At 39.6% G+C, this 16,673-nt stretch overlaps 1 protein-coding gene across 3 annotated transcripts in view; it reads left to right on the forward strand.

Annotated features, from left to right (window-relative positions):
* Positions 1-16,673, forward strand: part of LOC139948661 (SWI/SNF-related matrix-associated actin-dependent regulator of chromatin subfamily D member 1-like) — a 148,429-nt gene that overhangs the window by 56,554 nt on the left and 75,202 nt on the right. For all 3 annotated transcript variants that reach the window (XM_071946880.1, XM_071946882.1, XM_071946881.1), the window contains exons 2-3: positions 7,067-7,206; positions 11,671-11,875. In XM_071946880.1, coding sequence (XP_071802981.1) covers positions 7,067-7,206; positions 11,671-11,875 — 345 coding nt within the window. The remainder of the gene's footprint in view (positions 1-7,066; positions 7,207-11,670; positions 11,876-16,673) is intronic.

The following is a 16,673-nucleotide window of genomic DNA, read 5'->3' on the forward strand; positions in this document are numbered from 1 at the left end:
TTGTTTTTTTACCCATACACCGATGTGTTTTAGCACTGTATACTCAGTACTTTCCTGAATCCTGTGAAAAAATATCACAGGCATTTAACTCGAGTGGGATTCAAACCCAAAACCCTTGCAATTCTAGAGCAGTGTCTTACCAACTAGACTACCGAGGTTGCCCGGTAGCTAGAGGCAGTTTGAATCCTATGTTTTTGGCAGCGGGTTCGAATCCCACCCGAGTTGCATGCCTGTGATATTATTTCACAGGACTTGGGGGGGGGGGGGAGAAGTACTGAGTATACAGTGCTAAAACTTGGTGTATGGGTCAAAAAACAATTAATATTCTTTATCCCTAATGCAAATTTAACATCTCACATTGCTGAGGTAAAACAATGGAAACATTTACGCGTCGTGAACAACTCTTGGGTTGATGCTTGGGTCTTGCCTTTTTCAAAAGTGTTTCTCAACAATATCAGTTGCTACCCTCCCGGTTACCCATTCATAACCCTGGGTGGAGAGAAGCAATTATAGTAAAGCATCTTGCTCAAGGACACAAGTGTCATGACAGGGATTGGAACCCATACTCCTATGACTTAACCACCAGAACTTGAAATTGGTGCTCTCTTTTAGAAGATTGCCTGAACCTAATTCCCTCGTGACGACCAGAGAGTGGTTTTGGTTTGGGGTGGGTGTTTGGGTGGGGGTTGGGGGGTTAGGTTGGGGTCACTACACCCGCTGATGGAATGTGCAGCAAGGAGATCAGAATGACTAGTTATTAATCTTTTTATTGCTTTGGGTCCGGGTTTGATTGCCATCTTTTGACCACATCCTGGTATGTTGATGTGAGTTCAAGTCCCTGCCTGTGTACGTGGTGTTTTCTTCTCTCGTATCTTTGTAATTAAATAGACACCAAAACTCAGTATTCAAAAGATGGGCTTTATAAACCCATCATTTGATTACAGAGTTTTGGTGTCTGTTTAATTACATAGAATCCCTGCCAAATTTAAAAGTGATAACGTCTTCATTGTTTTCTGCTTTTATGGTGACTTTGCGGTAGCTTTTTGTAATTGATATTCCCTTCTGGATGAGCTTCTGGGTTTTCATTACCAGATAGGAAGAAAGATCACTGATGACCTAGAATTTCACTTTTGGAAGGCCGTGTTCATTTCCATTTCAAGGGCACATCCATTGGAAAGGTTATAAACTATTGGAATGGGCACCAAGTCTAAGAGCAAGGGCACCAAGTCCAAGAGCAAGGGCAACAGAGGACATGGCCTCGGTGGATTCTGTGTAATTCCAGGTTCCATTGATTACTTTGGACTTGTCATGACGAAATCTCGAACAATGACTGCAGATGAGGCTGTTTTTTCATTTGTACTTATTTCTGTATATTTATTTTTGTGCAAACCTTCAGAGGCGTTTTTAAAGGCACTGTTGATTGTCAAGTTGATAGAAATGATTAGTTCTGAGTATCTTAATCCATGACATTTTCAAGGACTTCTCTCAAATTGATTAGCTTTTAGTCAGCCATCAGAAATAAATTGATTTGAATCGAGGGCTTCGAACCCTGTTTGGATGCGACCCACTAAAACTACGAAAAAAGCATGGGAAATTAACAATTACAAGCCGTGTTTATATATAAACATTGGATGGTTGTACACACAGAGTGCTCAAAATGACCGCCCGTGAGCTAAAGCTACACCATACTGGGCAGTTCTGTTTCTCGAAAATAATCAAATCACAGTGTTTTGTGTGTGTGAATTTTGATTGCTAAATTCCAACACATAGAGAAGAATGTTTGAGGAACAGTACCTCCCCTAATCATCTTATAGTTCATCCCAGGGGAGCGTCCGCTTTGTTCTTCCGCAAGAACAATAATCACGGGGACGTTGGGCGGTCCGTAGAGTGAACGTGGAGGGTCCGATTGAGAGAAGAGAATGACCCACGACGTGAACCCTGAACGACTTCCTGTCAGGAAGCCCTTCTCAGATCACGGTCCAATTTCACCGAGCTGTTGTGTCGACGAACTTGCTAAGCGCCGATTTCCATCCTCAGGATAACTCTGGCTTAGTGACTCTTTCCAGTTCAGCAGTCAGGATACCACTTTTAAATTATACATGGATAAGTAGTGGACTTCAGCTGGTAGTCATTGATTCCGGCTTACTTTTCCTGCTGAGCGAGTTTTCATCTTTAGCGGCTTAACTAGCTTGTCCCCAGGTCAACTGTCAAGTGGTTACATTTAGCATAATAACCTGGAATGTCACTTTGTCACGGTGTTTCTCTGCCGGGGTTTATTGGTGCCAAGAGCACAACGGAAATATGTAATAAATTTTGTATACAAACAAGAAAATTGCCAACAGGTTTTTTGGGGGGCTGATTAACAACTTGACCCTTAATTTAGGAGCAATTTAGATGGCGCTACCTCCACCTGTGGAAGCTAATTTAGAGCTCATTATCACTATCAAGGGTGCAGCTCTTGCAAAATGTAATTGCACAAGACCGGGTCGTTTTAGAAAAGCTTTTATTTTACTAAATATTATTTTTAATACCAGGGTTACCTTTATTTAAAGGGTCTATGTAACTTTTGTAGGACAAAAAACACAATGTCCACAGATTTACACTAAACTTACACAGTTTGAAGATAATGATAGTAGAAAGCTTCCCTGAAAATATTATGTGCTGAGGTGCTGTAGTTTCTTGGAAATGAGTAAAACAATGTCATGAAAATAATTTTCGTCTCTTGAGACGAAAATTATTTTAATCATTTACAAACGTATTTTCATGACATTGTTTTACTCATTATCTCAAAAACTACAGCACTTCAGTAAGTAATATTTGAAGGGAAGCTTTCCACTATCAATATCTTCAAACCCTGAAAGTTTAATGTAAATCTATGGACATTTTGAAAAGGTACCCAAATCCTTTAACCCTGTATAATTATCACACACAAAAACATTGCTAATATTGTTCATTTCTTGTATCAATTTCTGTAATCTGTTTTACAGGACCATGAGTTCTTTTTCCTCGCTACCCTTTTAATTATTCCCTTATTAATTAATATTAAATTAAAAAATAAACAAGACCGCTGGACTTGTCTGGTCAACAGTTTACTGGCCCAATACTAAAACTACTGGCCTCGAGCCTCGGTCCAGTGTAAAGGTTAAAGCACTGACCTACATTGTTGAGTGCTGCAGTGATTTTTATTGCAGCCCGCTTAATGTACTCTTCCAATAAAAAGAAGGGGTTAAACTGTCCCTTTGAAAAACACCTGTATACATAAAGTGAATCGTCTGTCAAATGTGGCAATCATACTAAAGTACATATTTACCATAAAAAGAAAGACAAACCCCACATTACATTATTGCAATACCTTTCTTTTGTGACTATCAGTCTTATGTGTGTTGGAAATGGACTGCTGTGTCTCTTTGAATGACACTTCCCTGAACTGGGGTTTTATGTGTGTGCAAGTGTACTTTTAACTGTCAATATGAAAACTGAAAAAGTGCATGTAATCTGTGGGCGGAGAAAAGAGGGGTTGTTTCGCCAAAGTAGTTTTACCGTTTGTTTACTTGAATGTAATTTCTCTCTGTAAGATGAACTATCCAAATTGGGATATACTTATAGCCCAGTTAGCAACCCTCGGGGGGGGGGGGGGGGGGTAATTAATGGTTTTCAGGTGTTGCATTGCTTTGCGGTTTAATGGCCTTTTCTGTGATAGCAGCATAGCATGCACTAGTTTTTCATCACCCAAACTACCCCAAATGGGAGGTTTAAAAGAAACACACCTGAATTTGACCCTCATTTACTTTGAGGAGGTAACACAGAAAGTGTGGAAGGAAAGAAAAAGTGGAAGGTGTCACAGAAATTATACTCAAATAGATACTGTATACCCCAGCTTGAACCCTCTTCTTAATAAAGGAGGTATCAGAAGATGGGTATGACAGAAACTACCTTCAATGGGGTATCTGTATACCCCCAAGTGGGACTCTCTTCTACTAAGGAGGTACCAGAGGATGGATATGACAGAAACTGGCCTGATTAAGATAGCTTTATTTACCCCAATTGAGACCCTCTAAGGATGTAATTGGTGTATCAATCATCTCTTCGATGATATTACACTTCCTCCTACAGTTCGTACATGCAACAGTAACTGACCTGGAGTTTCAACTTTAAAAGGGCAAGGCCATTTTCATTTTGTAAAGGGCGCAGTTCTTTTGAAAACTTCTGAAGGGGTCCCAAGGCCAAGACCAGGGAAAGCGGAGGTCATGTGCAATCATGTGGGAGTGTCGTGGCCGAGCGGTTAAGAGCACCGAATTCAAACTCTTGTGTAGAGTGTAGGTTCGATTCCCCAGCCGTGACACTTGTGTCCTTAAGCAAGACACATAACCATTGCTTCGTCCTTCGGATGGGATGTAAAGCCGTTGGTTCCATGTGTTGTGTAAAAGCATGTAAAAGAACCAAGTGCACTTTTCCAAAAGAGAAGGGGTTCGCCCCGGTGTTCCTGGCTGGATTGGCAGCATATTGCGCCACAGCACCTTGTAAACCTTTACATGGTACTTAAGGATTAGGTCTTATATCTCAAAAATTCGCCCCACTTCTTGCAGTAATAATACCTGGCACTTTGTATCCTTTGGCAAAAGGCGTGTTATAAATACGGTTATTATTAATTCCAGGCTATACCACAACCAGGCATTCCTAGTTCAACTTCCACCGCGACCTATTTTGTAAACCCCTTTCCAGTGTTATTCTTTTCTTTACTAGGGTGGGGGATGGACCGATACGCCCATGGGTTGATCCCCAATCCATCATGTCGTGCTTTTGGTAAAGTTGCTCAACACAAAACCCCATTACACGCTTGAAAACTGTGTAATAGGCCCCATGGCCTACATAGATTGTACACCTACGTAAGCACTTTAGAATAAGAGTAGGTCTGCTGCATGAGAGGTAATTATCACGCCCAGATATTCAGTTATGTGGATTCTAGCTGATGCACCTTTTGTTGCACTACGTAAACCTCGGCTGGTAGTATTTTTATAGGCCATGTTTTTTTCTTTTTATCCCGTGTAGGTTTGCTTTCACCCGCTGAGTTAGTAGGTCACAACTTCACACAACGAGCCCCGTTTTCCACCCGCTGTTTTCTTTTTCCATTGTTACTGACCTTATTCGCTGATACTGTTGTTGTTATTTTTTTTTTCAAAGAAAGTTACAGGAAATAAAGGGTGTTAGGTTTTTTTCTTCTATCGAGAACTCTTATGTTGTACACGCTTCATATTCACTGCAAGTTCAAGTTTATGTATTTTTGTGTATACGCACACGTGCGCAATGTATCGGATCGGATACACTTTGGACGTTGCGGTTTTGTCGCTTCAGAGATTGGCGTCGTAATTGTGGTTGCGTTCTCTGTGTTTTTTGTTCATCTGCTGTATGTTTGTTTTGTTGTTCGACCTGTTGAGCAGGGAACCAGTCAAATGCATCACATGTTATTTTGTACTAAGCAAGAATTGTTAGTGTTTATTTGCTAAGCATGATTTTGCAGGCAGCCAGGGTCCTTATTAATCCACAATTGCATGTTATCTCGACGGATGACCCACTTTTTTGTCCAGCCATGCTCAGCAAGCTTTTTTCAAATATTTATGAAAAGTTTGTGAAATGGGCGTGAAATGTAAAATAGATCTGTAAAATTGCCATTGGGGATTCAGAATATTATTTGGTTTTACCCGTATAGCCATTTATGTAAAGCAGTGTTTACTCGGTACTTCCCCTGAGTTCTGTGGAAAACAATACACATGCATATAATACTCGGCTGGGATTTTAACCCACAACCTTTGCTAGTCCAGAGGATTTTTAATGGTATTGGTGGGCCTAGACATATGGCGTTCGGGTAAATGTTCCAAAAAAAGAGTGTTTGGTAAAAAAGTGAGGTTCCATCCATATGAAATTATAATAAGGATTCTTTAAAGACACTGGACACTATTGGTAATTGTCTAAGACCAGTCTTCTCACTTGCTGTATCTCAACATATACATAAAATAACAAACCTGTGAAAATTTGAGCTCAATCGGACGTCGAAGTTGCGAGATAATTAATAGTGAAAGAAAAAACACCCTTGTCACACGAGGTTGTGTGTGTTCAGATGCTTGATTTTGAGACCTCAAATTCTAAATCTGAGGTCGCAAAATCAAATTTGTGGAAAATTACTTCTTTCTCAAAAACTACTCCACTTCAGAGGGAGCCGTTTCTCACATTGTTTTATACTACCAACCTCTCCCCATTACTTGTTACCAAGTAAGGTTTTATTCTAATAAATATTTTGAGTAATAACCAATAGTGTCCACTGCCTTTAAAGAAGTTTCAGCTTGTATTCAAAGGGAACTTTGCAAGTGATAATAAATTGAACTACATGTAGCTTAGCTGTGATCTATGTGAATTTTTTTTAGGATTTGAAACTTTGCATGGTTGGTGTATCATCAGGTGAGGTTTATGGTAGCACCATGTGTACATTTCCCGAGGAGTGTTGGTTTTGAAAATTTGATCAGTTTATACTGATAGTCTTCAGGAGGATGCAGGACTTCATTGCAATATGCTGCTTAAGAAGAACTGCCTTGGAGATTTTTTGGGAGTTGGTGTTGGCTCAATGATGCACAAAAGCGGGAACAGGAATAGGATAAGCTACATGTAGGCTTAGCGTTTTGGGCATACCCTGAAGACCGGTTGTCAACCACCGGTTCTTCTCAGAACCAACACTACTCAAAGAGATATACATACTGTACTACTGCAAACCTCACCAGGGCCCAATTTCATAGAGCGGCTAAGCACAAAAATTTGCTTAGCATGATATTGTTTGCCTTGATAAAAACAGGATTACCAACCAAATTTCCACATGATTTTCTGGATAAGCAAACAACAGCTGAATACCTGTAACAAGCAATATGCAATAAATGAAAATTTGGTTGGTAATCCTGTTTTTTCAAGGAAGGAATTTCATGCTAAGCAAATTTTTTCATGCTAAGCAAATCTCTGAATTTTTTGTTAAAAACTTGGAGAAGCTGTTTTTTATGACCGGTTTGTTGTCCTATTTCTACAGAGACCAGGGAGTTCCAGCCAGCGTATGGCCCCAGGAATGCCCCCTCCCTATGCAGGTATGAGGAGCTCCATGGGCCCAGGAATGGACCAGTCTCGCAAGCGTCACGCTCACACCTCAGATGCCAAGAATAAAGGACAAAGGTACTGAAAGATCATTTTCCTAGGGAATAATCTGTGTGGATTCGCTCGCCTCTAACACTCACAAAAACCAATCAAAAACCATCAGCATGTTTAGTTTGATTAACTTGGACATAGCCACTACTTTGATTATTCTTTAAATGTGATCCGTCATACCACCATAATCAGAGTCCAACAGTTTGGGTGTTGAGTTACTGAATGGTGTTGGACTGAGGACGGCACTAGTAAACTGACCATGCTTTACATGGGATCAGGCATACCACCATAATCAGAGTCCAACTGTTTGAGTGTTGAGTTACTGTATAGTGTTGGACTGAGGACGGCACTAGTAAACCGATCATGCTCTACATGAGATCAGCCGTCGATTTCACCAAACTCTTCCTCACTTACGATTAATCTTACTAGGACTTAGAATGAGTTAAGTTCCGTATCCAAAGGCGTAGGAAACATTGGACTCATCCTTAGTTAGGACGGGTTACTCATTCTAACTCAAGATAAGATTAATCCAAGCATTTTGTGAAATCGGCTGCAGGCATACCACAATTATATCAGAGTCCGGGTGTTGAGTTTGGGTAATGAGTTACTGAATGGTGTTGGACTGGGTACTGCACTAGTAAACTGATCATGCTTTACATCGGATCAGGCATACCACCATAATCAGAGTCCAACAGTTTGGGTTTTGAGTTACTGAATGGTGTTGGACTGAGGACTGCACTAGTAAACTGATCATGCTTTACATCGGATCAGGCATACCACCATAATCAGAGTCCAACAGTTTGGGTTTTGAGTTACTGAATGGTGTTGGACTGAGGACTGCACTAGTAAACTGATCATGCTTTACATGGGATCAGGCATACCACCATAATCAGAGTCCAACAGTTTGGGTTTTGAGTTACTGAATGGTGTTGGACTGAGGACTGCACTAGTAAACTGATGTTATACTGTTGTATGGAATCAGGCATACCCTAATTAGAGTCCATTGGTTTGAGTGTTGGGTTACTGAATGGTGTTGGACTGAGTACTGCACTAGTAAACTGATGTTATACTGTTGTATGGAATCAGGCTTACCCTAAACTGAGTCCAATGGTTTGAGTGTTGAGTTTTGAGTGAGCAATAAACCCAAGTGTAATCACAGTGACCTAGACCCAATTTCATAAAGCTGCTTAAGCATAAAAAGTAGCTAAGCACAACAAAATTATGCTTACCATAATAAGGTTACCAGCTAAACTACCAATCCACATGTACAATTTATGAGCACTGTTTTCTGGGTAAATTGTCTCCATGCCCTTGGTCAATGCCCTGATGCCTCTGAAAATGGTCCATTAAAAATATTTTTCCCTCATTAAGGTGCCCTCTTTTCAGAAAAAAAAACCTGCTGTGCCTTTTCAAAATATACAAATTATCACCCTGTGTAAATATGGTGTAGATATTGTATGGTGGAGACCGTCTAATCAGGCAAGAAAAAAAATCGCATCCAGGGAAGAAAGAATTCCCACAGTCAGTGTCCTGTTTACATCCTGTATAAACACATTACAGTTTTGTCCTATTGTGTCTGGCCCCCCTACTGGTTAGAAGAAAGCTACTTTGTTAACAAACCTTCATTAGCGATCTCAAAAATCTAACGGAAAACCAAAACAAACATTGCACAGACATCGTAAGCCTCTAGAGAGAGAGAGAGTTAGGGCCCGGAGTAGTACTTTATCCGGTGTGTTGTAAATTAAGGTGTGCCGTGTTGAACAGTTTACAGTATTTTACATCATGTTACCAGAAGCTGAAAAAAACCTTTGGCCAAATTCGCTGTTAATTGAGAAAGATTTGGTGTCCAAATTATAGTAAGTACAGTATGTTAACAAAAGCAGCCAGAAGGGTTGATTGGACAGCTAGGATTTCACTGAAATTGATCAATGCTTAAAGGCACTGGACACCTTTGGTAATTGTCAAGACCAGTATGCTCACTTGGTGTATCTCAACACATGCATAGAAGAACAAACCTGTGAAAATTTGAGCTCAATCGGTCGTCGAAGTTGCAAGAGAATAATAAATGAAAAAACACCCTTATTGCACAAATTTGTGTGCTTTCAGATGCCTAGAATAAATTTGGTTGATAGATGAGGAGGGTTTGGGCTGAAGAGTAAAAAAAGTAATAAAAAGTGGAAGAGGTTACGAAAAGGGTATTTGTTCAAAATGTTCTGCGTCCATTTTTTTTCTTTTTATGTGCATGCCACTGTGTTGTTTGCCCAGTTCACATTTCTGAATGATCGCTGTTCAAAATCATCCGAGGATCAATAAATGTTGGCGTTTCATTCATTCATGAACCCAACCCGGTACGATCCAACAAAAGTACTGAAGAGAAAACAAAATAAATGCATTTATTCAGTGTGAAAGGTTCGGATGTTCACTAATTTGTGGTTTTTGACCGATGGGGGGTCAGAGACCTCAAAAAGGGTAATGACTGATGATTTGAATTCCCCAACTGAAATTTCTGTGCAACTTCATTCAAATTGCTACCCAAACTCCATTGATTCATTGATTGATTGATTTATTTATTTATTGATAAATAAAAAGTGTTAAGGGACCATTCAGAAGTATTCATGTTTTATGAATTCGCTTAGATTGTTGTTGTTTTTTAACCTTGAAGCATTGATACTTTTATATTATTTTGTGCTTAAAGGCAGTGGACACTATAGACTGTGCAAGTCTCGCGCGGATTTGAACTTCCGGGACCATTGTGGTCCCAACCTTATGGAGTTTTACGTTGGGGAGATTTTGTTTTGTCCATTACTTTAGTTTAATGTAGTTTATGACCATAAAAACGACATATGTTGTTAAAAATGGAATACTAATTAACATCATATATAAAAGTAAAAATAAAGTCAACAAAATAACAAAGGAAAAACCGATATTTAAACTTGACCTCAGGTCAGGTTACTTTTAAAAAACTAAGAATTTGTGCCCATCTCCGATCACGAAACTTACGCAGACGCTTGTTTTGGTCGCGCGGGGTGAAAAGCCTTTTCATTGGTTGTTTAGGCGTCGGCTTCCTCTTTAAACTGCGTCACGCATTTATCTAACGCCCTTGCGACCATCGTGCGTCCGCGTATAAACCAGCTTTGAGTAGTTTCACATTCGGGCGTAGATTTACAAAAGGGGTTTCAAAAAATTTAAGATCAAACAAACATCCTTGTCCCAGAGTTTGTTTAAAAAGCTAAAACTAATTTAAACAAGCTCTATAGGGTATTTTTGTTGTTTAGATTCGGCATTTAGAATAAATTAAAGCAAAGATTTGATTCATAAAAAAATAAAGTTCTTCAGTTGTCGTGTTTTCTCGCTCCGGTGCGTGCGAGACTTGCACAGTCTATTGGTAGTTACTCATAAATAATTTTTAGCATAAAAACTTACTTGGCAACGAGTAATGGAGAGCTGTTGATAGTATTCAACAGTGTGAGAAACGGTTCCCTCTGAAGTAACATAGTTTTTGAGAAAGAAGTAATTTTCCACGAATTTATCTCAGATTTAGAATGTAAGGTCTCAAAATCAAGCATCTGAAAGCACACAACTTCGTGTGACAAGGGTGTTTAATATTTCATTCATATCTCGCAACTTCGACGACCGATTGGACTCAAATTTTCACAGGTATGTTATTTTATGCATATGTTGAGATACACCAACTGAGAAGACTGGTCTAGTGGTCTCTGACAATTACCAGTGCCTTTAAGAAGAATTTTCACATTCTAGGTGTATCCAAAGAAGTATAGAATCTGAAATGTGCAGGATCAAAATAATTCTGTAATGCCCCCCCCCCCCCCCCCCCCCCCCCCCGCAGCAAAACACTTTTTAAAGCAAAAAACATTTCCTGCTTTAAAAGCAGCTTTATGAAATTAGGACTTGGTTCTTTTTTTTTATGCTTTTAAAGTCGGAAGGTACGCTCTACTAAAAGATACATTTGTAAAATTGGTTTCACAAGTAAATTGGAGCATCTCACTCCCAAAAGATTCCAAAGGATATGGAATTCACTCACCAATTTCCGCGTTTTAAGTTTCATGTAAAACTGTTAGTAGTGAGTAAAGCTGTAATCAATCAATTTAGTAAAAATTACCTGGGATGTATTGGGGGGGGGGAGAATATGGATTTATAGAGACACACTCTGTGACTCAGACTTGAATCTAGAGGCAGGGCACTCCATGGAGACTGTGCCCCTTTCATGGTCTGCATTGCCCATGTATTGCCTGGCCTTGGTGCCCCCTGAAATTCTGAATATAACTTGGCCCTGTGCTTTTACGGTGGTGCCCTGGGCAAGGTTCCATTACAAGTTTAAATTTTCCTTGTAGAAGTGCCACTTACCAGAGAGAAAATTGCTGTGCTCTTTGAAGAGCGAAGTTCGACACCTGGTGTCACAACATTATCCGGCTTGTCAATTTTGTCTCTGTGAATTGACCATCAAATTTAAATCCCAAATTTTTCTCCCAGTGCATCTATTGGGGGAAGCGGCTCAAGCGGGAGCAGTGCCAGAAAGAAGAAGAAAATGGCCGACAAGGTACTTCCGCCGAGAATTCGCGAGCTGGTGCCCGAGTCCCAGGCCTACATGGATCTATTAGCATTTGAAAGGAAACTAGACGCCACCATTATGAGGAAGCGACTGGATATACAGGAAGCCCTCAAGAGACCAATGAAGGTAAGTGTCCGATCAGCCAATTAAATTCATTGTTGGGCTAAAACAATCATTTATTATTTGTTTTTTGCTAATTTTTGTTGTTCGCTTGTTTGTCTGTCTTTCTGTCCTGTAAGGCATGCCTCCAAAAGCTCTGCCTTTGGGGATTTGCCCCAATATCACTTTCTCTTCAAGTTCTTGTTTATTATTTGGGCATTTTGCATGACTCTTTTGTTTGTTAGTTTTACTTAAAATATAATAGACCTGTCTATTTCCTGCATGCACTTCTGCATATTCGTCTTTCTGTGATATGGAAATAAATGTTAAATGAATGAATGACCATAAAACAAGGGGATAGTGGGACATCAGTACAAACACGAACTGCTAAGTATTTCCAAATAGTCTTAGTTAATTTGAAGTTTTTTTAAAGGTATAAAAACTGTTCTCTCTTTTCTAATAGTGACATACATTTTTAAATTTGTAAAGACAGTTATTGCCATTTATACCCCCCCCCCCCAATTCCTGTTTTGGAATTTATTTTACGTATGAATGAAAATCGAAAATGCACACTTGAATTACGATGTATGAATGAAGCATAATACGCAATATGTCAATCGTTGTTTGCTTCATTTAACCCCAGGCATTGCCACTTTAATACCCTGCGGTCCCACAGAACCTTCACTTCACCCTCCAAGTCTCCTTTGGCCGCAAACAAACTTCCATCATTATCCCCGATTCCACAACGTTATGCAAGGCCAACAAAGTATTGGTTACCATCGCCAGGGCTAGCTCCGGCTACCAGAGGACATTTTATTCAATGCCTCTTTTTTTTTTCCCCCTCTCTTCCAAACCATAATCAAAATCCAATCAAATATCAACTTCAACACTTTCAACACTCGTCAAGAGTAAAAACTTCCTGTGTGTGAGAGAGCCCCACTCCAAAAAGCCCCAGGGAAGTTGTAAAGTTGACTTAAGGTGGCAATCGGCTTTTGTCCGCGACCTGTCAGTGACGTTTGGATCTCGTATTAGTGTCCACCGCAGCGACACTAATAGAATGGTTCTTTCATCTCCAGTGCTGCCTGAGGGACCAAACTGGCAAAGTTTACCTAAGCCTTTATGCATGCTTGGCTTAACGACCGACCATAGACTGGTCGACGTTCTCAGCTTTTTTTTTTCTTCTTTTGCCATTCGCCAGGCATGCAGGGTGTTGGTGACGGGAGGGGAGAAAAATTACGACTGTCGTCTTTTTCTTTCTTTTTCTTTCTTTCTTTCCGGATCTGTTTGTACACCGATGAAAAGACCAGCATGATACGAATCACGTAGAATTTATTTTCTCACGCATTCTGCAGGCTAGATGACCCCCCCCTCCATTCATGGGGAATTTTTTTTCTTCTTCTTCTTCATTCCGTGCGCCCACTTATTTCTAGGATTTTTCTTTCCACCCCGATGCCTGTTTGAGAGACTCAAAAGTATTGGTTCCCTTTTTTGGCATGCATCCTTCAAAACCTTAATAGACCGTGTCAAGTATTTTCAATCAACCACTTCATTGATACTATCATTCCAAGCCAATTCCCCACCCTGTTTCCACGGAGCAAACTGAGTGGATATTGACCCCCAACATTATCAGAACCGGCAAATAATTGAAATAGGACTTGGTTGACTGGGTCCCGAGTTGTGTGTGTGCACAGGGCTGCCTTTATTGGCGGAGCGCAATTGTTGTGTGTGGTTTTTTTTTTTTTTTTTTGCACTTTCTGCTGTAGTGATTCCAGATACTGGAATCCTATGAGTGGTTTGTCCTGATAGTTTTTTTTATTATTTTGTGGCAGCTCCTTTTGTGGTTGTTAATTTTGTTGTGATTGTCACAGACTTGGTAATCACATCACAGGGCCCACTCCATTTTGTTTGGAAATTGCTGGACCCTGGTATGGTGGAGATACAAAAAAAAAGAACAAAAATTGTCAGTGACTTGCAGTGAAGGTGAAAGGGAAAAAAAGTTTTCACAAAAGATTCTGGTTAAATAATTATAAAGAATAGTCAGGAACTGTAGCCTATATCACCCCACACTAGATTCAAACGCAGATTGTTTACAATGAGTGAATGGGGAGTGGGACCTCATGCAATAATAAGTTTGGACAGACACCCTGTCTTCTATTTTGTGTAATGATATAACCACAGAATCAGTACAAGAGGGTCCAGACTAATTTTTCCTTCCAGCCTCACTTTAGTAGTTAGTTGTGAAATAAAAACTATGGCTTTGGCTATAGCTGGCCCCATTTCATAAAAGCTGTTAGTACGGATAATTGCTTAGCACAAAAAAAAAGTTGCTACGGGAATATTGGTTATATTGGGTTTTTTTTTTCTTTTTCTCCTATGACTCGATTTGCACTGTGTAAGCAGAAAGATTTACAAAGCTCTTATTTTCTGTTTAAAAACTTTTTTTTTAAATTGGGTTCATACTGGCCTGCAAAACAATAAAGAGCAGTATAATATTATGTAGCCAGAGCCAGCATTCAGCCTCAGCCAGGTTTCAACCACAGCCATGGACCAACTAAATAAAGTTTGTTTCAGCAGAAAACAGTGCTAAGCAAGTTTTTCTGCTGAGCAGAAATAACGAGGGAACCAGTCTCAAACAATATACATTTTTTGTTGGTGGGCCGTCTCCACCAAGCAAGATTTTTGTTCTGCGCTAAGCAATTCTTAATGCAAAACAGGAGCCCAATTCAATGAGGTACATAAAGCACAAAGAGTAGCTTAGCATAACAAAACTGTGCTTACCAGAAAAGGCCATTTTACATGAACCATTATCCTCCTCATTTTCATTTAGCAGAAAACTCTAAAAGTAAAATGCTGCTTAAGCAGCTCTACGAAATTGGGCTCCTAAAGCTGTATTGAATTTTCTGTGGGTGTTCTACCAAGGCATATAAGTCATTGCGTAAATGCAGTTTAGCTTGGCACATTCACATCGCACCTTGTCAGTGAGTGTCACACCTTTATAAAGCTGGGCTGTCCCCGCACTCTACTCCCCTAAAACACCATGTACAAGTAATTCACCCAATTACACCCACACCTGGGCATCACTTCAAACAAATCAAAAGGTCACATAAAGTTCACCTTGACTCACCTGGGCACAATTTTGTAAAGTTCTTAACCGGTAAGCACATATTTGTGCTTACTATCGTAGGAAAACATGCGTTAGCAAAAGTGTATTTCATTAAGTAATTTTGCATTGCATGCTGCACTTCTCATCTGTTAACAGAAACAGCCGGCAAGATAAGCATGCGTTCTGCTTTGCTTAGGGTTAAGCAGTGTTTATCAAATTTAAATTCTGCTAATGGATACTTTGTAAACAGAAAAAGACAACAATTAGCTTAGCAAAATAAAAGTCTGCTCCCAGAAAAACATTACCAGCCAAATTGGCATGTTTCAGTGGCTGGTATTCTGCTCAATTTTTACTTAGCAAAACATTGTTCAGCAATATATTCTTATCCAAAAGCAGCAAATATTGCTAATCAAATTTCTGCTTAGCATTAATGAGCAGGATATCAGTCAATAATTGTACATATTGATTGCTATTTTGGCTGGTAACCTTATTCTGATAAGCATAGTTTTCTTGAGCTTAGCTACTTTTTGTGATTTAAAAGCAGTTCTCATGAAATTGGGCCCAGGTCAGTCAAGGTTTCCAGCTCGGCCGAATTTGGCACAATTTTGTTTTGTTTTGTTCCTCGGGTTCAGGCTGGAGAAGAGGAAATCAAAACAGAGTCCATGAGTTTTTATCGGTTAAATTTATTTGGACTACCCCTTTGGTCTCGGTGGAATGTGAAAATTTCCAGGTACGCCTCTTGTTTGGGATTTCTTCTTATTTTTGTTTGATGGCATTTTTGAGTGACTCACAAATAAACTTCCTTTTGGTTTCTTTTTTTCTTCTTTTGGCTTCATATCAGCCCTATATTCCTTGAAAATCTAGACTAAATTTGATAGATCTGCTTAGCAGAAATCTTTATAAGAAGTTAGTACGGGAAACATGAGTTCACTAAGTGGGCCCGTTTTTACATAGCATAGAAAATCTTGCTCAGTAAAAGTAGGTTACCGGCCGAAAAAAATGGTATGCATATGGTTTTCGACTGGTTCCTTGCAAAGGTTTGCTTTGCAAAACAAGCACATGTTTCAGTCTAGCATCTTTGACTCAGTCATCATTAAAGACACCTGGAAGTGGTATTATGCGCTTAGAGGCTTTTGCATTAGGCGCTTTACAAATGTCTTATTATTATTAGTATTATTATTTTTTCAAAATAAAGCTTTTGTCACTAATATATGTGTTGTGATGAGTGGAATGTGAACAAACAGTTCACTAAGGTTTTAACAAATCAGTTCTTATGTTGTTTACAAATTTAAGAGTAGACCCCGACCCGAGAGGGCGCTGTTCGTGACGTCAATCGCGGCAGACTTTGCCTGTAATGCGTAGAGTAAACACAATTGCAAAGTACATGTACGGACCAAGTCGTGAGTTTGTACATTTCAAAAAACAAACAAAAAAGGGGGGTTTTCTGGTAATGCCGACCAGGTGTATTGCTGCCGAATACAGAAAAACACTTTTTGAAATGTACCAACTCACGACTTGGACGTACATGTACTTTGCACGTGTGTTTACTATACGCATTGCAGGCAAAGTCTGCCTCGATTGACGTCACAAAAGGGGTAGGCGGAGTCAGCCCCCCAAACAACTTTATATATTTTTTAAACATATTAATCGTGACAAACAATTACTAAAATATTTTGTTATTGTTCCTAAGCATATACTCCTAAGTTCCTAAGTGTTTTGTTT

The sequence above is a fragment of the Asterias amurensis genome, chromosome 16 (genome assembly GCF_032118995.1).
Source record: "Asterias amurensis chromosome 16, ASM3211899v1".
Taxonomy (NCBI): domain Eukaryota; kingdom Metazoa; phylum Echinodermata; class Asteroidea; order Forcipulatida; family Asteriidae; genus Asterias; species Asterias amurensis.